Source organism: Sturnus vulgaris, chromosome 1 (genome assembly GCF_052056855.1).
Source record: "Sturnus vulgaris isolate bStuVul1 chromosome 1, bStuVul1.hap1, whole genome shotgun sequence".
NCBI lineage: Eukaryota > Metazoa > Chordata > Aves > Passeriformes > Sturnidae > Sturnus > Sturnus vulgaris.
Genome location: NC_142243.1, coordinates 57,729,348 through 57,753,024, shown reverse-complemented (window position 1 = coordinate 57,753,024; position 23,677 = coordinate 57,729,348). Strand labels below are relative to the sequence as shown.

Here is a 23,677-nt window from a genome sequence, read left to right as displayed (position 1 = left end):
AATGCTCATCCTTCCCAAACACCCACGCCTTTCTATACTTACACCATTCTTCATTTTAAGTTAATCTCTTTTGGTGTTTTGAAAGTGGGATTTAGCAAGTCAGGGTCCTGACCTCTTTGGGATAAATACAAAGGCATTGCTCTGCCTCTGTCAGATACAGACAACAGCAGTTTCCTGTCTGATAAGGACTTTTAAATCTACAAGTTGCTTTCTGATCTTCACAGAGGAGGTGCATAGATACACAATGTATATTTCAATTTCCTTCTTGATATTAATTCTTCTTCTTCTGAGCAATACTAACTTATTTAGAATCTTCTCAAGCCAGTTGATTTTGAAGTGGAGGAGGAGAAGGAAATAATGTGCCAAAAGAGCAAATATTTCTTTAATTACTTTTATTAAAATAAAAATATCATGCATTAATACACATTAGACATTTCTGACAACCAGTAATATGAAGATTAAGACTACATAATTTCTGCATAAAATAGGTTGAGCTGGTAAAACATGCAGCCTATGTACTGGAAGGGTCTGGATGGAAAGATGAAAATGAAAAAGGTGCTGTTGTGGCTTTTTTTTTTTTTTTCTGTGTATAAAATTCATCTATAAAGACAAAAATTATTTTGTTTACTAATTGTGATACCAGGGACCTATCCAGGCTGAATGCATACTGACAGTTCCAGCTCCTCTCTTCTTTATTGTCTTGCCAATGCAGTGTATTTTGCTTTGTTATGTTGAAGATCCTGCAATTCCTTTAATCTTTGCCACATGCTCCACCAGTTGGATATTAAACACTCATACTCAGGGTACACTGTGGCTTCATTTGGCTGCCTTTGCTAACAGAATTTCTCTTCCTGCCTAGTATAGCACAACAATTTAAGTCATCAGTGTGACACTGGCTGAGACTTCATTTTCCCTTAGCTATGCACTTTGGAAATGGCCAGCACTATGGCTTCATATGCCACATGGATGAGCTTTTGAGGGATTGCTTTCACTTTGCTTCTGCTCTTGTCATGGAAGTGAAGTGGGAACCTGACACAAAAAAGAGCAGCTTTTTTTAGGGCCCTGATAAGCAGCACCTGGGCTTTCATATTGCACTTCCATTGGTCACAAGGGTTGCCTGTATTATTGCTCACATTATGAAACTCCAGTACTGTGCATGCAAAGAGCCAAAGAGTCTTGAAGAGAGGAAAGAGTGCTGTTACTAGCTTCACTAAGCTCTGGATAAATCCCCAAGGTGAAAATTTTACCAGAAAAAAAATGTAAGTCCATCAACAAAGAACGCTTACTGTGAGCTCTCCTCTAGCTACAAGCTACAAGCTAGCCACTGCTTTTTGTTCCCCCCAAATACAACAGTATATTACAATAAAAGTCCTCCAAAAATTAAAAACCATTAAAAAGAATAATATACACCTCATTTTTTCATTACTCATATACAAACAATCTTTGATCAACAGTATAAACCATTAAACCATATAAAAGTCAAGAGTTTCTTATTTTACAAATAGTGCTTTCATAGTTGAGTAACTTTACAATGCTGTGAGGGTACCATTTGTATCTATGGATATATTGCTTGACAGTTTATTAAAACCACGTCATCATACCTTATATTCAGTTCATTGCATCAATACAAAGCAGCCTAAAATGGGCAATGGATCCATAGGATCTCTGATTTTTTGTGAGGGATTTTCAAAAATCACTCAACATTAGTCTTGTTTTATACTCTCAGTGTAATCAATTTAAATATCCCATTAATTTCAAGGAGAACACTATTAGGAATGTAGGATTAAAAAGCAACGTAGGTATGTGAGCCAAGCCTCCTACCATTGTAGAAACCTACTTTGATTATTCCCTTTAATAAAATATGAGGATAACATGGATGGTGGTCGCAAATGTACACTCTCCAGCTAGCTTATGGGAGGTAAGGAAAAGAGTCTGGATAAATTCCAGCCTGACTGGAAATGATATACTGTATTGGCTGTGTAGGAGCACCTTCTACCAGTCCAGTTGTTAGAGGCATTTTTGATTTCTGGTTTTCACCTTATTAATCAAAAAAATCCATTATTTCAAAGTGAGAGATAGAAAGAGACCACAGGACCTGTGCTGCTGCACATCCAGACAGCCCCATCTGTACCATGTTAGAGGATGACAGCAAAGTTGATGAAACACCAGCTCCAAATCCTGGCTGAAGGTGTTCAGCCTTCTGACTGCTGACTTATTCAGTGCAACAAGTGCCGTGTCTTTTTCCAGGTAGGTCTTCAGTTATCAATTTTTTCCCCTGGGAAACCCATTTTTGGATGCTGTTAAGGGCTTAACTTGACCACTGACTGTGGTACCGCCAACTACGCACTTTTCTCTCCCGGCATAAAAAGAAGGGGTTGCACCAACCAACAATTCTCAGTCCACACAGCCATGGTAATAGACATGGTGATCTACCAGATATCAAACACAGGCAGGAGACATGGCAGAAAGCAAAGCATATCATGGAAGCTCTGTGATTTCAACTCCCCTGCATAATTGAAGTAATACATAACCAAAAGTGTTACTGTTTTAAAGTCTCACTGCCTGCCTATACACTTCCTCACACAAAAAAAGTTATTTCATCATGTCTCATCTTCACATGATTATATTTTTTCCTGATACTGAGCCAAAATATCATGTATTTGCTTTTTTTTTTTTCTTGGCTGTGTCTCTGTTTAGATACTACATTAAGTGCAATACAGAGTAGAAGTTGTAGGTTTGGCCCTGATGAAGTGATACATGGTCCTGATATTCAGTTTGGTTTTCATCCTCCTGCCAAGCTCACTTGGCTCAGTGGAGGTGTGACCCTGGCCCGATGAAAGGTGGAGCTCTGTAGCTCTTCTCTATAAAAAGAGGCTGTGGAAGTGGTGATCAATACCTTATTCCTTTAAAGCAAGAAAACAAGACGTTACATCTTTGGTCCTAATGCAGCCCATTTGACAAGCTACTTGAAGGTGTCAAGTTTTTCTTTTGTATAAACTTTTTTTTTCTATTATTTTGTTTATTATTTAAAAAAGGTCCTTGAAAATTGTATGTCAGAACAAAGAGGGAACACTTATAAGAAGAAAGCTAGAAAATGGGATCCCAATATAAAAATTTGAACCAGTGGTGATAAAACATTACAAAGCACTTTTGTTAAGTGTTATACACAGAGTCTGACATTTTACAAGTATACAGTTTCCACCAAGAAGGAGGACACAGGTACATTTTCATTGTTTGTCCTGATTCAAGTATTTTCTCATAGAGAAACTGCGGGGGAAACTATGGCCAGAGTACCATAACTGCTCATTTGAGAGGCAGTGGTCAAACTAACAGAAAATGTTGAACCCTGAATGTGAAAATGAGCACTTGCCTGGAAATGCAAAGTTTCTTCCTGGCAGCCTGGAGTACCTGCTGACAGACCAAGAACACCCAAGGTACCTTGTGGTGGGACTTCTTCAAGCTTATTGAGACAAGCAAGTTTGGGGTCCTGCGATGTTGTTGTAACCGTAACTACGTTCCCCCCAGGGAAGAGTAGCTACAATCTGCTCTCCTTGCTATTTAATGTGCAGTGAGCTGCAATGGGAAAGCCAGGGCATTTCTGCTGCTTGTTTGTTTGGGGTTTTTTTGAGTTTTTTTTTCTCTTTTTTTTTGTTTTTTTACCCTGGCGGAAATGATTTGGTATATTGCTGTTGTCTGTTACCCTGCGAGTATCACCCTATGTAGCACCTGTGCTTCCAGCCACAGCCAGTCACTGCACAGTCCCATCTGCTCTCAGTGCCACTGCATCTGCCCCTGCAGGCACTACCTAGTTTTTTTATTTTTTGCTGGCTTTTGAATCATCACTGAGCTTCTAACTTACAAATCATGGCTTACAGGATGCCTATTTACTAGAAATACTTCACAATATACAGTTGATCCCACCAATCTGGAATCTACATTCATATCAATATTTTGTGGTCCTACATCCTCTTTCATATACTTTTTTTCATCAAATACATCACATTCAAAGAGAGATGCTCTCTCAAACTTAGATTGCTTAAGTTTTAGATGAATCTCCTTGTTTCTACCAATGAATTGCTACTGAATCCCTCCTGAATTGTTTAAAATGGGCAAGTGTTAATCTCTATGCATGCTACATAATGCTGGTGATATACATGGCTATTTCTCAGTGGCTTTCTTGTTTTAGCTAAAAGATTGAACAGATTAAAATCAGTAAATTCCTTTGTGCAGTAGTGTTGGAAAGATTCTGTGGGAGAATATGCACTATGTGATTTTCTAGTGTTCTGCTTTTAGACATAACAGATTCAGCAAATTGAAAAATTATCTATGAATTCTGTTAAGATCTTTTTATAGTTTTATGTACATTTCTGCCAGGGCGGTGGGAGGGGGAAAAGCAGCGCTGCCTGTGCGCACATGTCGCACACTTGTGAGGGCAACACAACAAATCTGCTCCCAGGAATGCAAGGAGAAATCTGCCACTAATTGGTTGTGGGAACTGAATTTTGGTTACTGTTTTAAATACAAACCACTGATAATCCAAGTCAAACATTGCATCTTCCACACTACTGTGTCTGGGACTTGGTCATGGTGAGACACATCTACTAAACAGAACAATCTCTGGATTCTGACCCAACATGCCACTTCACCCTCTACTGTAGTGGGATCCATGAGCTGTACACGTTACTTGAAAAAGGACTCCTTTCACATGACTGAAGGTCCCCTTTCCTCAGTAAACTTGTACAAACAGTGTTCTAAGGATTTGCTGCTTGATCCTGGCCTTCAGATCCAATACTTAAACTGAAACACATAATGATGTATTCAAAACACAGCAGCAGCGTAAATCTGACTCTATCTTGCTACTTTATATTAAGAATAAAGATCCTCTCCAAGTCAGCTGCCTTTGCTACCCTCAAGCAAGTTGCCAACATTCAACTAGTTAAGAGCCTTTGTCCACAAATGAGAATTTGCCTTCTGGCCTAGTGGTTTGATTAAAATAGCACTGCAAAACTGCTGGTGGGATGCATCTAAAGGACTGACTAAATTCATACTTGAGGCACTTTACTCCTCCTACATTCATAAGAAACGTTAGTGATGGAATAATTTTATGGGTCACTGGAAAGAGTAGCTGCCTTTGCTGCTGTGACTGATTTATATTATCAAGCCAAAATCTTAGTCTTGCCTTGCCTGCCTATACCACACTAACAACCAGAAGATGATGCTGCTGATTTCAAAGAAGCAGTAGGCAACCCTGTGCTTCAGAAGAGGGAGATTATTTCTCACTGCTACTCCTGCATTGCCAGTAGTAACCCCAAAAGGACATGTAACCAGCCCCAGCCTCTGCCCCAGCATGGGACAATTGGCAGTATTTTGCCTTGAAGTGAGTGAGGTGTACTACTTGGATACCCCTTTTCTTTGCCAAATGTATAAGGGAAAATTATTTCTGCTTTGAGCCCCTTTAGAAAGGGAAATAAAGCTGCTCAGCTAGAGCTACCTGTGTTTCTTGCCTTAGTCAAGTTTAATTTAGTGGAGTTCTTCCAGTCTGTCTCATGAGTGCTCCAAATTGCCCCTATTTGCATTTCCTTGGCATTTAATCAAAGTCTGTTAAACATTATCTGACACTTCATTTTTCAGTTACGGCAACATCTTTAACAGTTTTGTTGAAGAAGAAAGGCATTTTGACAACTTGACAGCTGCATAAGGGATCAGAACAAAAAAAAGTCTTGGGTTTGACCATCAGAAAACAGACTAGTGAACACTTTATAATCATGTATTAGGTGACTTGGAGGCCTGTTCCTCTTGTCAGTTTGTAGCAGTAGTGGTCAGCAAGTGATGCATTGTGCCATTTTGCTCCTTGTGCTAGTTTTCCTCAGACCAATCCTCTCCATACTGCCCTGAGCAGAATTGCCCATACATCCCTCAGATACACTTCTCACCTTTGGGCCAAAAGGCAGTACATGGAGCCAATTTGTAAAAATCTGGTGGTTTGGAATAACAGTTTCAGTTCCAGGAGATTTGGAACATAATTCTTTTTTCCTGCTGGTGATCTGAGCAACACTTAGCAGACGAGCAGTACAAGCATCTGATCTTGTAAAAGATCCAAAAATTCTGTTAGAAACATTTATAAAAATACAGAATGTATAAAGGAATTTGGCTGTACAATGTGTACAGCTCTCAAGTTCATCCCAGAGTGGCTTTATACCATGCTACCATTTGAAAATGAAAGGAATGCATCCATATTTCTTCAGTCCAGGAAGATCCTGCTCCATCCCAACATGCATCTGAGCACAGGATATGGGCCTCAGTTATTACATGGAAACGGGAAAGGAAAGACCCAAACTACCATCAGACAGGCTTTGCAGTTTCAAAGCCCCACGCTGAAAAGCAGAGGTGCTTTTTGATGCATTGTGGTTGCCATTTGCTCTGAGCCAGAGTCCACTCTTGCAGCAGCCAACAGTTCACTTATCCAGCTTGCCTTGCTGCAAGAAGAAATTCCCTATGGTCATGCTGAGGCTTCAATGTATTCACTTTTTGGTGCCGCTACCCTCAAGTACTCTGGGTTTTCTGCTGCGGGAACTTTCAGGAGACCGTTAGGTTTGGTTTCCTTCGGTAAGAAGTCCTGCTGGTAGTCAGGATTGTCCAGGTTTATTTGGTGGTTGCCTGCCTGGATCCAGTAGGGAGAGCTCTCAAAGACTGTCTTGGCCAGGGGAGACTGGTTGGTGTTGAGATACTCGGGGTTGTCCACAGCTGTGCTGTGTGAATTCTGGTAGCTGGAGTCTGTGGGGACCTTTGAGTTTGCTGTGAGAGAGAAGTTGTTGTAGATTGGATTCTGGACTGCTGAGGCAGATGCTTTTTTGGGCGCCAATTGGTTTACATACTCTAGAATAAAAAGAAAATAAAAATGAGAAGGAATGCAAAGGAAGATATAAAATTAATGCAGCCATTTGTGTCATTTGACATTTAGTTTCGACCCAGTTGCCACTTGCTCTTTGCACATGGCACATCTCTGAACTTCCCAGAGTGCAAAAGAGCCAAAGGCAGGGACTGCCACTCTGGAGCACCAAACATGCTGCCCTAAGGTTCACCTTCAAAAATTTTGTTTGCCAACCAGCAGAAAGATGGCTTGGACCATGAGACAGTGAGATAGCTACTGCTAATTTTAGTGGCGCATGGGTGGCTGTGTCCCAGATAGTGTTCTGAAATGGCAGTTTGGGAGGTTAGCTGCCAGAAGCTGTTTCCCTGGAAAAAATGTTTGGAGATGAGGAAAATGCCTAAAAAATACAGGACTGGCAATAACAGTGACTCCACATTTCACGTCAATGCTATTCCTTGCAGGGCCTTTCACCCTTTTTAGCTATGGCATATTCTTGGAACGGTTGGTTGGGATATTTTAAGGACACAAAGCATCATCACTGCATTATCCAGCTCAGTCTCCCTCAGAGCTCACTGGCTTTCTCTCTGACCGCCTACACTGAAAGTCCATGTGAAACCATGAACTGCCTTCTGTGGATTAACTTCTGAAAGCAATGAAACAGCCATAAAGCTCTTTATACTATTGAAATGGTAAAAAAAATGAACCCAAATTTTTTGAGGCTATTTTCTCAAGTAGAAAGTTTTAAACATATAACCACACATGAAAACTCCCTACCTAGATGGCATACATGGCTAACATAAGTAATATGGTTCATGAGGGAATTGAAGTGAAAAATGGTCAGAAGCAGACAGATAAAGGGTAGGAAAATGGTATGTGCATGCATTTCCACTTCCATTTACTGAGTCAAAACCCGAAAGGGTAGAAAGCATTTGAATTGCTTCATTTCTACAGAAAAGGAAGGCAAATTATTATATTTGCAAAAAAATGGCTTGTGAATGAGTGGCCATGGGATGGAAAAACAGGAGAGGTACTCACCTGGGGCTGGTAGGAAGCTGTCATCTATGCTGTCCTCCAAGAAAGCACCTGTTGGGTCTGAGCTATACCTCTGGACAAAGCTGTCTACCCGCACAGGGTGCCCCTGCTGGGATGAAAGTAGAGAAAATATTAAATGGACTGATTTGTAGAAGCTGATCCACATAGGAGAAGTTACTCCTTTATTAAAGGTCATTCTACTTACCCCATTCCTGTCAATGCAGGTTGTAGCAGAGTTATTGCTGGTAGCACTCTTAAAAGACAGAGAAAGAAAATACAGACATTATGAGAAGCAGTTCACTCTTAAAATTTCATGTCATGTTTCCACAGTGGAAAATTTTCATACCAATGAACTCAGGAGAGGAGTGCGAGATGTTGAAGGGCTGTTGAAAAAGCCCTGGTGTGGCACAAGGTACTCATCTGCATCCACAATATCTTCCATGTCCTCCTCCTCCATCAGGGTGCGATAAAACTTGGAGTCCGTAGGGCTGGGCAGGTGCATTCTATCATCTCCCTGTTAAAAAACGCCAGCATGAGACAAGACTTGCAGACTCCTTTCAAGCCCTCATTCTCCTCTCCTCTCTGAGACAAGGTAATTTAACAAGAGGCACAAGATGCAAAGTCTTGATTAAGATTCACAGAATATTCTGAGTTGGAAGGGACACACAAGGCAAGTCCAACGCTTAAGTAAACGGCCCATACAGACATTTACATATTTAACCAAATTTATCTAGAATTTAGAGGAACTTAGGCCTGCCATCTCATCTCAGTCCATGCTGCTGTAAAATAATTGCATTTTGAAGAGGATTAAACTCAGTTCTACTCTAATGGCTACAGTATGGACTGTTTCTGGTCCTAGACTGAGACCAGTACTAAGAAAATAGTGACGAGATTTTATGTTTTGTTTGTGGCTCTAGCTGATGTGTTAAAACCTGGAAAGCAACAATAAATCTGGCCTTCAGTTATCCATATCATATGTTCTCATATGCATTACTAGTTACTTTGGGCCCCAGATGAAATGCCCATCAGATGTCTTCCCACCACTGTGGTTAGTACCTGTATAACAAGGTAGCGTGGAGGATCACGGGCCATTTTTGAGAATTCAGCTATCAGCTCACGAAACTTGGGACGGCTGTCTGCATCGATCATCCAGCCTGCAGGAAAAGCAATGCACAAACAACACTGTTTTGGTGATCAAACACAGAGCTTAAAATAAAATATAACAGCAAAAACGCAGTGCCATGTGTGAAACAAAGAAAGGAGCTTCCCCTGAGGGACCACCATGAAAAGTTAATTCACCAGCCATGGGTGTGAATTTCAGCATTTAAAATGCAGATCTTGGCAGTTTTGGAAGACAGAAATAAACTCCATGTTGGAAAAGCTTCATGGCTGAGTCTGTCTCCTCTCCTACTGGCCTATCTCCACGTGGGCAGGCAGGTCCCACCTGAGGGATAATCCCAGTTAGTTTGCTTTGAAAAAAGCTCTTGAAGGAGAGGAAGCAAACTGACACCAGTGGGTGCCTGCAGAGGTACCAGGATGTGGCCGTCTGACAGTCACTGGACTGCTTCATGAAGTCCTGGGAAGCCGACAGCAGAAGCCTCCCTCTGTACCAGATGTCTTCTAAAATTCAAAACATCCTCACTGGAGACATATTGACAGATTACTGCAACTAAGCTGTATTTAATTAGTAAACTGATTTCAACAAAAGTAAGTCCTTACAGCTTAGTTTGGATCAATGCTAGAAGAGATTTCAAATATAGATGCTGGAGGTTTTACATGTGATATTAGTTAGGAAACCCACATTTTCTTTAATCAACTAACAGATGAGCTGATCTAGAGGCTCTTGTGTTTAAAATTAAAAATAATAAAGGTCAAGCTTAGTATGTCTAGAGGAGCTTAGAAGAAACAGCCTATCTGTATTAATGGGAAAATGAAGTGGTAATATATATTCTGAAATCCGCATTAGACAAAGACATCTGCATTAGACAAAATCTCATTTCCAGTGACTTTTTACTATGCTAGAAATATGATTCACTACTAATTAAAAAATAAATACTTCTTGCTATTACACAAAATGGAGTGTTTGGGAGTTTTGCTGTTCTTGCAGGAGTAGAATCTACTGTTCCTGACTTTACCTCTAAGTTGCCTATATTTAAATGCTAGTTTTTAAATGTAAATAATTATTTTGCAATAACTTTGAACATTTCAGCTTATACTTTCTGATTATAAAAGAGGTGACTGGGAATCCTGAATTCCTTTAGATAAAATGGAACACCTTCAATGGGGTTTGCACTGTAGCCTGCAAACATGAGGTGACCAGAGCAGCAAAAGATGTGCAACTGAGTCCTGTGCCAGCAGGAAGGCTAAGCTCCCAGATCCTCAGACTCCTGCATTTAAATTCAGTGCAATGGCACGGAAAGGATGGGGACACTCCATTGGCTGTGTTTTAAAAGCAATGGATACCAGATTAGGTGCCTGACAAAATGCCTCCTTTTTACATCTGGATTGACCCTAAGGAAAAACAGGGGCTGGGGTGTCAGTAGGGCTCAGAATCTCTGAGAAGGAGTTTATAGGACATTGTTTTGAGGTCTAGGCACCTCCCAGGCTAAGTGCACGCTTCTGGATGCAGTTCCTGTTGCCCTGCAGGGCACAGGATCAGGCTCACCTTGTGTAGTGCTTGTCCCACCACAGCAATATGTGGATGTTCTAGGATTCCCCAAAGTGCTGCATTACAGAGTGTTCATGGCAGCATGGCTCCTGTTTCTGGAACAGGTACATGTTGCTACAGTGAGAAGGTCTTAAATGCCACCTAGTGGGCTGCTTATCACATCCTCACAGCAGTGAGCAGGGATGTGGTAGTCATGGCCTAGAGATGTGCAGGAAGCCAGGAATCTGACATTTAGTAGATGATGTAGATGGAAGGGGGGGGTTGAGGTTCAGAAGCCCTTTGATGTGTCCTAAACTGTCCAAAAAGTGCTTCAGAAACCCTCTGCTCTTGAGCTACTATACTGCAACAGCTGCATGCGATAAAGGGACCAGCCAAAAATGAAGAAGAAATTTGAAAAGGAATTCTGTACCCTCATGTGTCTCTGACATTATGATGGTGCCCACACTCCTGACACTCCTTTAGTAATAATCCATCTGTGTGCTTGCAGTAGAAAACACGTTGTTGATCCGAGGGGGAGCTTGGAGGAGAAGGTAGTGTTGTTTTTATTTCCTTGACATACAAAACCAGAGTAGCAGGCAAAGTGGTTGGTGTCATGCTAATTTATACTGCCTGACCATATCGGTTTAAAATAATTGACAGTATCAGTCGGTGGTGAATGGTGAAAAAAAACATCAGTTGGTTGAATGAGTGACTCATGAAACCACATCCTGTGCTCGTAGGTAAAGCTCAAGATGTAGGAACACATGCTGGTGTCACCTTACCTCTGGTGTAACTCTTTTCACACAGCCCTATTTCTGTGCCATTACCAGGAACGCAGCATAAAATGCAACTAAGTTACTTATTCAACTTAGATGAGCAGCCACAACCCCAAGTGTGAACTCACATTTGACCATGATCATGTACACGTCGATGGTACAGATGGGGGGCTGTGGCAAACGCTCGCCCTTCTCCAGGACAGAGGAGATCTCACTGGCAGGGATCCCTTCATATGGCTTGGACCCAAACGTCATCAGCTCCCAAACTGTCACACCTGCAGGGTGGGAAGAGAAGATCATGAAAGAGACTGCCAAGAGCTGGACTGCTCAGCCTGGATGTGGAGAGGTGGCGAGCAGAGAGAGGTCCCCTGGAAACACTGTTCTGCCAGAACCCCAACCAGAGAAAGCATTTTCTGCCATGATTTTATAGAGAGATTAATATAACAGATTGAAATCATCCTGCTTCCATTTAAGGTTTTGCTTTTTTCCTTTTTTTTTTTTTTTAAATCTCAGCTAATAAATTAGTGTTGAACATTCCACAAACTTCCCAGCCTCACAGAAAGGAGATACAGGTTACCGTCTCCCAACTCCAACACAGCAAGTGGTTTTAAAAATGGAAGTTGTCTTTTTGTTTGAAAACAATCTCTCTGGAGATGAGCAAAAGCACTTTTTGAAAGACGTGTAAACCAGCTGCCTAAGCGTCATTTGCTGACATACCATGGACTCTTGTGATGGAGCTGTTGTGATTGTCTAGTAGCTTAGGATACAAAACAAGATTTTGGATGCCAAGATACATAAATGGATTAAGAAGACCAGAGGCTGTACTGTTTCGAAAAGGACATAGGATCTGACCATCTGCATTAAATATTTTCCAGGAATATAAGAGCCCATGGGAGGGAAATTTTGCAATAGGTTGCTTTGAAAAGTTTCCTTTCTGCTCCTTTCTTTCAAGCTAGCTTTATGAACTATACCAAATACAAAATAAATTCTCTAAGGAGATTATCACACTGCTTCCCTTTTTGCATTGTCCTTTCAATACCAGTGTGGACACACACATTTAGAGAGTTAGGGAATTACAGCTTGGAAATTCTTTTTAGGCCTGGATTTTTTTTGATTTTCAGGTTCATTTCCAGGCTGACAAGCTGACTACAGCTTCAGTTAGGGAGGAAGTCTCCCAGGGTGATAATATGGTGAAAAACAGAGTGGAATTCATAATGAAGATTAACACCTGGTGTCTTTCCCGTGGGATACATCCTGAGGTACTGTCCCATGGATGTTTTTCCCAATTGTCCAATGAGTTCCTGTCCTGTCCTAGCTGCACGTAACACGCTTTAAATACAGGTTGTCCATACAATAAAGTTGGCCTTTTTCCCCAAAGAGGTCTGTGTGTGTTACTGTCCTTTCTCTCTCTTTGCAGCACAGTAACCACATACCAGGATGTCACATTGCAGCTGGTCTAAAAGCTGTAACCTAAAACTCAACCAGCCTAGAGATGACAAGTACCTGAGTAAGTGATGATAAGACAGATTTAAAAAAATACAAGAATCCCAGCCAATCCATTTAACCCTAAGTGCAGATGTATTATCGGCCATATAAATGAGTGACTTGAGACCATGACCAATCACATGTGTATGCCCAAGAAATTCAAACCCCCTATTTAAGGAGGATACAGAACAATGAAGGAGCTCTCGTTACATAGGTCACAGAGAGATGTGTTGTCTGTCTCCAGCCACTACCCCAGTCAACATTATACCAGGACAGCATAGGCATTTTAGGCCTCAGCAGAGTTACACTGATTGACACCGACTGATAGTGTGGCCAGTACTTGTAAGTCCTCCAACTTACGTGGCTTTATTGCCAGCTCCATTATATTTCACGTGAAGCTGCTGAAGAAAAACTTCAACAAAACTTCAGCAAATAGATCAGTCTCCTACTTGTAGCCCCTTTCAGGGGAAGGCTCATTACCCAAAGCATATTCTGTGAAATATCTTACACCTCACTCACATGCAGTTTCATGGAGATTTTACTTTGTTGAATGGGTGATTTGGGGACAGTGTTTATATATTTGATCTCTTGTTCTTCTCACAATACAAAGTAAAAAGGCCACTATAGAGTCACCAGCAAATCCTGAAATTTTCCAACCCATCTGCAATAATTCTAACTGCTTTTAAACTCACCATAACTCCAGACATCACTTTGATGAGTGTAAATCCGGTGTAAAATTGATTCCAATGCCATCCATTTAATAGGAACCTGGGAAAATTCACAAAGAATCCTTAAGAGGTTGACCCAAAATTTATCAGGATATTTACCACCAGGTGGTGTGTAAATCAATAATTTGGTTGCAGAAGGAAAAACCAAAACCAGCCAACCAACTACCTGAATGGTAAAACAGGCAACTTTTGAGTTCCCCTTTATTATTTTCATATATTATGAAGAACCTGGAAACGTGTGGAATACTAGGTATATCAGAAATATCTCTTACTGAACACTTTTACAATATTTTTAACAGTCAAATAACTACTTTTTAGCCTTCTATCAGAACAGGACACAAATCCAATCTTAGGTTACACGACTGATCTACACTCGTATGGTTTCTATTTATAGCCTCTGCAATATTTGCAGGCAGCTTCTCTTTAATTTCTCAGCAGGACACATTCCCTTCATCAGCACACAGTACAACATGAAGGCCTGTTGAACCAAGTCTGACAGGTCTTTCTTCTGCTTTAAATGTACAGCATTCCCTTTCTCTTTAGAGACTGCACAGTCTTACTGGTGTTGGCTACACTGATGAATTTTCCCAGACATCCTGGGCGGGAATTTCAAAAGCATTTGCTGCTCTGCTACCTCTGGTCCCACTGCAGACCCACTGGCCTGATGCTGCTTTGGCTGATTTCAGAGGACTTCCACAGGCTTCAAAGGCAGCACACTGAGATGGCAGCTGAGAGCTTTGACAAACACACTATCGTTTTTCCCCCCTTTGTTTGAGGCTAGTGTTCAAGCACAAACACCAGCAAATGTGCAGTAGTTCATTCTGCAGTGTGCTTTACCTTGCCTCCCTCTGCATGATATTCCTTCTCATCTGCACCGAGCAGCTTTGCCAGCCCAAAGTCTGTGATTTTCACGTGTTGAGGAGTCTTAACAAGGACGTTCCTGGCAGCAAGGTCACGGTGCACCAGGCGCCGTTCCTCCAGATAGTTCATTCCCTGCAATGGAACACACTGTTGGTAAGGCCTTGTGCACTTGGTGCTCAGACACACAAATCACCAAACCTCAGTTGCTTTGTGGTAACTACAGACAACACCATAAACACGTGGTATGTTATTCCACCTGCACTCTCCATTTATGTGATGCTCATTGCAGGGTGAGGATGAGTGCTTGCACTATTACTGTCATCCTCCAGGAGCCTTCTTGTGGGTCCAGGCACTGGTGGAGTGATGAAGGAAGAAGAGGCAGTAGTGGGTAGATAGTAGAAGGAGATGTGGCTCTTTTGGGACTTAGTTCAAGAAATACAAAATTAGGATGGAACTTGCAAATAAAGGGACAAAGTCTTCTTTCAGCTGCACTTGTGCAAAGACAGTGACTTCAGGAGAGCACAGTACAGAGTTTAACTATCCCCTGCCATTATGTACATACACCAACCCTACAGAGAGTATTTAGACAATCATTCAAAGTTGCTCATACTGTGTTTTATTACAGGCAGTGTACTCTGCCTTCTTCCTGCTAACAATGAGGCAGTCCATCGCAAAGGTAAAAATGGGGGGGGAATAAAAAAATTAATTTTAAGTCTGCACTCAGAGTTGCATTCATTTTCCACTCCTCTTTGAAAAAGGCAAGTTCTTCCAGTTTCACTGCCTCCCATGATTAGGCTGGATTCGCCATAGCAAACTTGTTTTTTGGTATGATTGCCTCTCAAGGAAGAATATAACGAATTGTGCTGGTTTGACTGCTAAAGCATAAATTTAACAGCTGTGTTTCTGACTGAAGAGATTACTCCCCTTTCCCTCAACACCAATCTCTTGGTATATGGAATCAAAAAGTTCATGATTTCCAAGTTTCCTGCAATATCTTTTCCAAAACTCACTATTATTCCCAGTCCATACATTTCTGCTGGTGGTAGCTTATGCACTTGTATTTTTATGAAGAGAATTGATAAAAAATTACTTTTAACCTACAAAGTTGGCACAAAAATGATCATGTTGATGTGATGGTAGAGGACTGGTGGGAATAATTAGCTTCCATCCTCCACCCACTTCCTAAGCCCACTTCTAAGATGGACCACCATCGAATCCTCCTTCCAAGTCCCTCAGCAGAACTTTACCCATGCACTGCTAATGTTGCCAAAACAAACCACCCAAACAAACTGGCACAATGCCACTACAAGCATGCACTGAATCACACAAACAGATCTTTAGCAAGCAGAGCTCTTGAAACAAAAACTTCTGAGCTGCTGACAGAAAACAGACTATTTTTAAAAAAATAATAATTCTGTAATCTAGCCCCAGTAGGACAAAAAAATTTCCTGCTAAAACTGACTTGCTGCAGAGGCTAATAAGACTCAGAGCTGCTGAAAGGCAGAATATCAGTGTCACACTAAGCTGTTTAAGGTGCTGATGTCTGAAGACTCATGCACGTGTATAACCATAATTTGAAGACGTTGAATTGCCCATTTAGAAAGTTCAGCAGATCTTTAATTGCGTGCAGGCCTGGAGTTCAATCCATTTTTCATCACTAAGCATGAGACCATTGTGTTCAAAGAGTTTGTTCACAGTGTTTCTGCACATGGAGCGTTTATACTCTGTCATAACACCTTGCCTGGAAGAGAGGACTCCATACTTCAGGAAAAGCAAATTTTGTAAAAGATGCAAAGAAAACTTATTTCAAAGCTGTGAAAACAGTAACAAAAATAAGCTTCCTAGGGAACTTGCCTCCTGCTGGTTAGTTACCAGACATGTGTTTGCTTCAATTTTTTTTTCCACTCATAAATAAATTTTTAAAGAGTCAAAGAATCTTCAAAAATCTGGCATAACTTTATCAGAGTAGTCCCAGACACATTGGTGGGAAAAAGCTGTACATAAGATTTATGTGTGCTTAGAGGAAAACTTCAGTGTGGAGCAGCACAAAGGAGTATGTTGAAGGTCAGGCATCGCTGGCAAGGGTAGAAGTTGCTATGGGCAAATGCTGAACCATGAAAAAATCAAACAAAAGCAAACAATTGTGAATGGCAGCCTTTTGGGGAAGAAATGCCCCAAGGACCCATTTGGGGTTACATTTTGCCACCTTAAAAACTAACAAAGAGAAGAAGGAGGAGGAGGGAAATACGGCCTCCAGCTCATCCTCCAAAGAGACTGAAACCAGGACAGAGCAGTAACTGATTTTAAACAAGAAAGCAAAAGAGTCACAAAAAGTCACAAAAAAATGCAACTCGCATCCCAGGTGGACACATAAATGAGATTTCATTTGTTGTGAAGTGCAGTGTAAAAAAAGTGTACACACTGAGATGAAAAATATGCTCTATAGACATTTGGTGGATACATTACTGTGGTCCTCAGTATATTTCCTGACAGCAAACCATGGCTGGGCAAGCCTGGGATGTATACAAGGCCTCAAGGGACTGATAAATTTTTAAGTGTGTGGTTTTCCTGCAGACAGGCATTCCTGAAATAAACAGCATTAAAGCAACCATGCTGTGTGGACACTGCCATCTCATATGATGAATCTCCAACAAATTGCAGTTATTTTTTTTGCTGGTTTTGCTTCATTCTTCCACTCTTCCAAATGGCTAACCAGCATCCAAACATAGCATATTGCTGCTAAGGGCTAGAGGCTGTATTGCAATTCCTTTGCTCCTCTTTGCAAACAGTATCAGGTGTGATAATGAGCCTTTTATGGCCATGCAGTTACATTACAGACCCAGCTCAGCATCTATGAATTACAGAATAGCTCTGGGCTGCCTGAATGCCTTTTGGTGAAAGCCAGCCTGAGCAAGGACGGACCTGGTATTCAGTAGTCAGCAGTTTTCATCCCTGGCCTCAGAGATTTCAGCATAAAACTCTCCAAGGCACACAAGAAGATGTATTCAACAGCACTGTCCTGTGACATAGCCTGAAGAAATCCACTGATGGAAGCAGCATTTTGTTATGGGAATTGACATTTTCTATTGTCTTCCTTGCTGCCCATGCTGCATCACATTTGTATCACATCATTTCAATGATAATGTGTTTGGTTTGGACATAAATGTCTAGGTGATAACCTTCTGTGGACTTAGGAGCATTTTGAAGAATAGTTAAGGTTTGCTCATCCACATAAAAATAGTAAATTGTTAAGGAAAGTATAAGGTACCTAGGATCCAGGTGGTGAAACAGAAAGATTTGCAGAGACTGGTAATTAAATAAACACATTACATGCTGTCAGATCTCTGAGTTTTAGCTGATCTGGAGTTCTGGTCTGCTTACCTTTGCAATCTGCACGCACCAGTTGAGGAGGTACTGAGAGCCGATGTTGTCCTTGTGCTCTCGGATGTAATCCAGGAGGCAGCCGTAAGGCATCAGCTGTGTGATGAGCTGAACAGTAGAAGTGAGGCAGATTCCCAACAAGCGACACACATGAGGATTGTCAACACTAGCCATCACATAAGCTTCCTGAGAAGAAAGGCGAAAAAAGAAATGTGAAACACTCCCTTTAGCATGACATGAATATTTGGAGGCAGTTTAAAATAAGTTGGTCATCCAAGAAGTTGCTAAAATACTATACGCAAACTCTGTGTCTCATATCACATATAAAATACACGTATTTCCCACTCTGTGGACTATTTTCTGTTTAGTGGAATGTCCAGATTTTGAACACCAAATCATCACTGAGATGCCATAGAAGAGCCTACTCTCACTACTGTACACCAAGCAAACATTGGACATAAAATCCTGGGAGATTTAAAACTTACAGACCAATGAGGAATTAATAAACTGAACATCAACTGGAAGCTGATGGGATTTCATCATTTTGAGCACCTAACTGCAAGGGCAACACATTTTGTGAACGTGTGTCATATGGTTTTTGTCCCCACAGACCTTTTAATGAAACCGACTAGAAATGAGTATTTTTGAGAATTCTGCTCCCCTGTCAAGGTTGGTACTAACCAAAGTCAAAGTTATGGTTTAGAATGTGACTGAGTCTCATTCTTTAAGAGACCATGTTCTTCTTGACCATGTTGTTCTTCGGTCCATGTCAAACCAAATAGATTATTAATCAGTTTACCCCTTTAGAAGCTTGAATGCCTGTCTTTAAGTAACAATGGTGAAAATACTGCCCTCAATTGGAAAAGTTATTTTAGACTCATATAGCAATGGAAATGATACTAGGAAGATACTTGGAATGTGGGACTCCAAGCATTACAGAACCTTTGGTCAACTGAAATTTTGGGGTTTAGTTTCATAAATATGTGAAAAACTCTTTTTTCAAATGTGGGTACACACTGTGTAGCTTTAGGTATCTATCAATGCACCCAAGATACCTCCTCTTCATTTGTTCTTCTATGGGAAGATTTCCCTTTGAAGGGAGAGACCTGTTCAGAGGCTGGCTCAAATACATTCCTTAACATGGCCATGGGGTAAAAATTCCTGACCTCATGGTTTTTGTGTGCAAAAACTACTTATGGATTGAAATTTGAGATCTATATTTATATTCAAATCCACTCACAAGTGCCAGTTCAAAGAATTAATTCCAGGTGGGGAAAAAAATCAGACCTAGAGTTGTTTGGTTTCTTTAACTAACTTTGTGTCTGATTTACGGTATATGACTATTAGGTATTTTAGACGTGATTTGATTGAAAAGCAACACAAGGGGAAATGAATGAGAATTTTTCCATTCAGTGAGCAGGTCAGCATCTTCATTCAGCATCAGGAGTAACACCTACGAATCACCCCTTGGCAATTCAGGCTAGCAGTCCCCCAAAGCCTAAAATCATAGTGAAGACAAGAATGGTGTAAGGGAAAGAGCAAATTTGCTCTTTCTAAGAGCTTAAGAAAATAAATACCATAGCACTTCACTCATCGTCTAGCAAGCGTTCCACAGATGTCACATAGCTCCATAGCTGGAGAGAACTATTATTAAACAAAGTTATTAAGTCAATGACGTTCAAGAAATAAGCAACCCCAATTCTTAAGCAATACTTTCTGGCCTCTGTGTTGTTGCTTAATGTGCCAGCCTAAGCAAAACATGATGTAATGCAGCCTCTTTTGAGGTACTAGTTCTGCATTTCGTATCCTTGTTTTGGAGCCCTCAGGATGAAAATGGCCTTCAGGCAGACAGGTTAAATAGGATCTCCACCAGAACTGGTAAGAGCTCATCAACCTACTGCATGATGTGGGCACACCATTGAAAAAACATCCCTCTGCCATGGATAGCACTGTGTGGGCTAGCTCAAGGAAAGATAAAGCAGGAACACAATCTGCTATTCAGTTTATATATAGCTGTGGCATCATTTTTTAGAGATTCTTGCAAATTTGTTATTCAATACTCAGATGTAAGCAGAGACCAAAACAATTTCATTTCCCTATGCTTCCAAACTGAGCCATTGTAACGATGAAGGATGCCTTGCTCCCTGCTGGGATTCAGATCCATATTGCATTAATTTTGGCAGGGCAGGGTAGGGGGAAGACTGCAGAGTAGGAGCTCTTCTCACTGCCCATCTGCTGCACAGCCCTCGCAGGGCTGACTCGGGGGCTGAGCACTGGGATGCTGCAGGAGCAGGGTGGGCGTTTGGGCCACACAGCTTTCAGAGAGTGTCCAAGTGTTGACACCGCCTCTTCCATTTGATACCGCAAAGGAAAATAGGCCACCGCCTCCTCCTTACAGAAAGCAGAACAGAGCTATTGTGTGGCTGTGGGTCTCTCTAAGTAGCCCAAGACATTAAAGTGGGTCTTTGTTTCAACTGATTATCTTGGAAATCTCTTCTGGTTCCTCTGACCTGCTCCAAGTATGCTTGGTATTTAACAGCAACCTTTTGAATTAACCCTACCCTAATAAAGTCAGCCAGAGCTTGCTTGGATTATAAGAGCTAAAGCTGCTGTGCTTGTTCTATACCTACCGTGATTCTGTAAGACAAATCAACTTAATTAGCTGTTATTATCTTTGAGGTTCCAGCGACCTTGGAAAATTGGTTATGTAGCAAAAATCTGTTTTGAGAAGTGCTCAGGAGTCATCCCTCTGACTTCTTTCACTAGTTTTGTTTTTAAATTTAGTTCTGAAATACAGAGTTCCACCAACCAAATAATCTAAAAATTAACAGGATTGAAAAAACAAGCGCTTTTTGTTAAGTATCCTAATTGAAAGGAAAAGATAATGTGGGGATTTGCTACAGAAATTTCTTTTAGAAGAGAAAGCACTTTGATACCACTGAAGAGCACACAGTCTCTGCATCTACTACCCTGTCCAGTGATCTTGATCTGGTGAAGGAAGGATGAAGTACTGCAGACTTGTTGACTAACCCTTCCTCCAGGATACATACTTTTAGGAATTTAATGCAGTTAAGCCTTTGTGAATACTGTGTTATGCTCCTTATCACTGTGAAGAGCAAAATGTGGAGCAGATCTCAGGGCAGGCAGCTGAGCAGCATCTCTGCCAGTTCTTCAATGCTGGGAATGCCAGTGAAGGGAGGGGTCACAAGCAGGTATGAGGGCCACATAAGCAGGGACCGACCGGGAGAAGGGCTGTGACTTGTTTGAAGTCTAACTAAACTAAAATCAGAATGGGTATTGCCTGCTGTATGGATTTGGAGATGGACCTATTCTTCTGCACTGCTGCAATATGCCTATCACATCATACGGTGCATAACACACAATCTGTTGAAGCAGAGTAATGTATTGGAATAACACTGTTTATTCAGGGTGACTTGAAAAATCCAGTGAGCTTTATTATATTCAGTAGCACAAGTGGTGGTTTGTTCACAGACATTTATCCTGAGACTTCTCACTACAAGGGTGGGCTTTTTTGTTAAGATCTTCACCAGCCACAACCATCTGAGATGAACCTTCCTACCTGAGGTGTCATTTGCTGGCCAAAACTGGATGAAAAATAAAATTCCTTCTAAATTCAGTCCATACCAAAATAAAAAAAAAAATTCCAGTTTTCCCCATGGCTGAAGGACTTGTGTGCTTGATTAACAACACCATCAGTGCCAGACAAACAGGTCCATTTGGGACATACCAGGGACAGGACAGAAAGACAGACAAACACACTTTTCTTGTTGCTCAAGACTGAACTACAGCACGGGAAATCTGAAGTTACACTGAACTTCTGAGTGCTCCTCTCCTCACTCAGCATTCTCCTTTCCTTGTAGAGAAATCTATACATTCTTAGTGCTGCATGTTCCATGGCTTTGGATCTAGTTAAGATTTTTATCAATTCCAGGTTCAGGAAACCTTGTATTTAGTACTCTGGCTTACTCATTGTAAACTCAAACATTTATCAACTCCTAAATCAGTGCCCCATATTTCTCCTGTTTTCTGAAGGGATGAGCTATATCCAAACAATAAAATAAAAATCCCAAGCTTCTTTCAGACGGTGAGATAATTTCTTGCATTCTGGGGCAGAGAAATCAGACAGCTGGGATTTTTATATTTTATTTTGGATTTATAGTTAATTTAATTCTATTTAATCAATCAACTAGCTTATAACAATCTGCAGGATTCATAAATCATTAGGTCTGTTGTTATTTGGCTTAGTTGTACCACCATAGTCACAATGAATGCTACAGCTTAAGGCCTGAAATATCAGAATAAAGAAAAAAGAATTGGCTGTAAATGCATGGCCCTGACTACTCCTTAGCTGCTACCCCATGAGTATAAAATCTGTGTTTTGATTGGGTTAATGTGGGACACAAAAGCACTTCACAGACTGCGCTGCAAAGTGCAGAACTTCTAGAGGGACAATTGAGTTTAGGATGCAAATTACTTCTTCCCACAAAAAAATCCTGAAACCCGTCTAGTTGTTAGTGAAGAAAATCCACAGACCACTGACAACTCAAGAAAACAAACACAGAAACTCACATCAAGTATTTCTTTGTTGGCTTTTGGTGATGTAGCCTCTCTCAACTCTTTAATAGCAACAGGAATTTTAACCTTCTCTCCTTCTGGGATCCAAAGTCCCTACCAAAAAGAAGTACAAAGAGTTATTCAGTCTCATTCAGGTTAATTCTCACAGTTATATATATATTTTAGATCTTCTGGGTAGATTCAAATATTCTGAGCAATGAAAAGACATGGCAGACAAAAAATAATCAAAAAACGTGTCTTGTGGGTATTACCAAGTTTCTGTCCATGGGGTGTCACCCCTACCATACTTTCTTGAAAAAACATGTTCATTACTATGCCTGTGTAAACAGCCCAAGAGATGCATAAAGAGCTGTAGCCGTGGAAAGGGGTTTTAAACCTTTAAGTGCAGTGGAAATAAGATGCACAGCTACATGGTCATCTTTCATGACAGGAAGAAAGAGACAAGTTTATTCAGAAATACACTTGGTTTTATAGCATGACTGCAACTCCAAGAGTAGAGAAAAGGTGATTGGTTCAGAGAGAAGACACCCTATTCCCAGGGCCTGGTCACACACCACAAACAGGTGTTCTATCTTTGTTATTAATTCCTTTTTATTTTGACCAAATGATCACCCTGGGAGAAATTCTCCCTAGCCTTGAGCTGGACCAGCTTATCAGCTGGGAACAGAGCTGAGAAGCTCCAGCCTGGAATATTTTTCAGGCTGTAATTTTCTTACTTTCTCAATATGTGTCCCACAAAGAGCAACTTTTGTGGATGGAAATCTAATAACTAATTAGAGCATCACAGCAACTGCATGTGCAAAACCTTGCCACTTCCAATTTATAACCTGTGGGATAAAAATAAGCATTTTCTCATTAAAACCAGATGGCACCTATACGGTACAAATAATCCAGTCCTATACATATGCAGTGGTGGGGGAGTCTATGTCCCACTGGTACAGTGCTCTGCATCTAAAGTGTCAGGAGAGCATTTGGGTGGCAGGTCAGCAGTGTGGCACTGTGAGGACATGCTGCTGAAATCCCCAGCAGTGTAGGTGCACATATTTTTGTGCCCCTGAACTTCCTAATCATAGCTGGAAGCCTGATTCAGAATATAGATTCCTCTTTATAAAGAAATATAGGAACCTATAGTTAATGGAAAAGCCAGAAACACATATCCTGAATAAAAGGAGGAGCACAGAAAAGTGGAATTTGATGAAGAAGCACAGAGGACAAACAAACACCAAGAGAAAAAATAACTTGTGATCCTACACAAGTGAAGGTGTGTAGACGCTTCCACACATCTGAATCAGTTTTAATG

At 40.9% G+C, this 23,677-nt stretch overlaps 1 protein-coding gene across 2 annotated transcripts in view; it reads right to left on the bottom strand.

Annotated features, from left to right (window-relative positions):
- Positions 1–377: 377 nt before the first annotated feature.
- EGFR (epidermal growth factor receptor) overlaps positions 378–23,677 on the bottom strand; it is a 157,767-nt gene continuing 134,467 nt past the window's right edge. The window contains exons 19-28 of one of the 2 annotated variants that reach the window (XM_014887644.2): positions 22,372–22,470; positions 17,782–17,967; positions 14,377–14,532; positions 13,504–13,579; positions 11,455–11,601; positions 8,960–9,057; positions 8,250–8,417; positions 8,109–8,156; positions 7,907–8,012; positions 378–6,876 (exon numbers count right to left, since the gene is read on the bottom strand). In XM_014887644.2, the coding sequence (XP_014743130.2) occupies positions 6,500–6,876; positions 7,907–8,012; positions 8,109–8,156; positions 8,250–8,417; positions 8,960–9,057; positions 11,455–11,601; positions 13,504–13,579; positions 14,377–14,532; positions 17,782–17,967; positions 22,372–22,470 (1,461 nt within the window). In that variant the 3' untranslated portion in view covers positions 378–6,499. The remainder of the gene's footprint in view (positions 6,877–7,906; positions 8,013–8,108; positions 8,157–8,249; positions 8,418–8,959; positions 9,058–11,454; positions 11,602–13,503; positions 13,580–14,376; positions 14,533–17,781; positions 17,968–22,371; positions 22,471–23,677) is intronic. The other variant, XM_088167477.1, reaches the window with a different exon arrangement.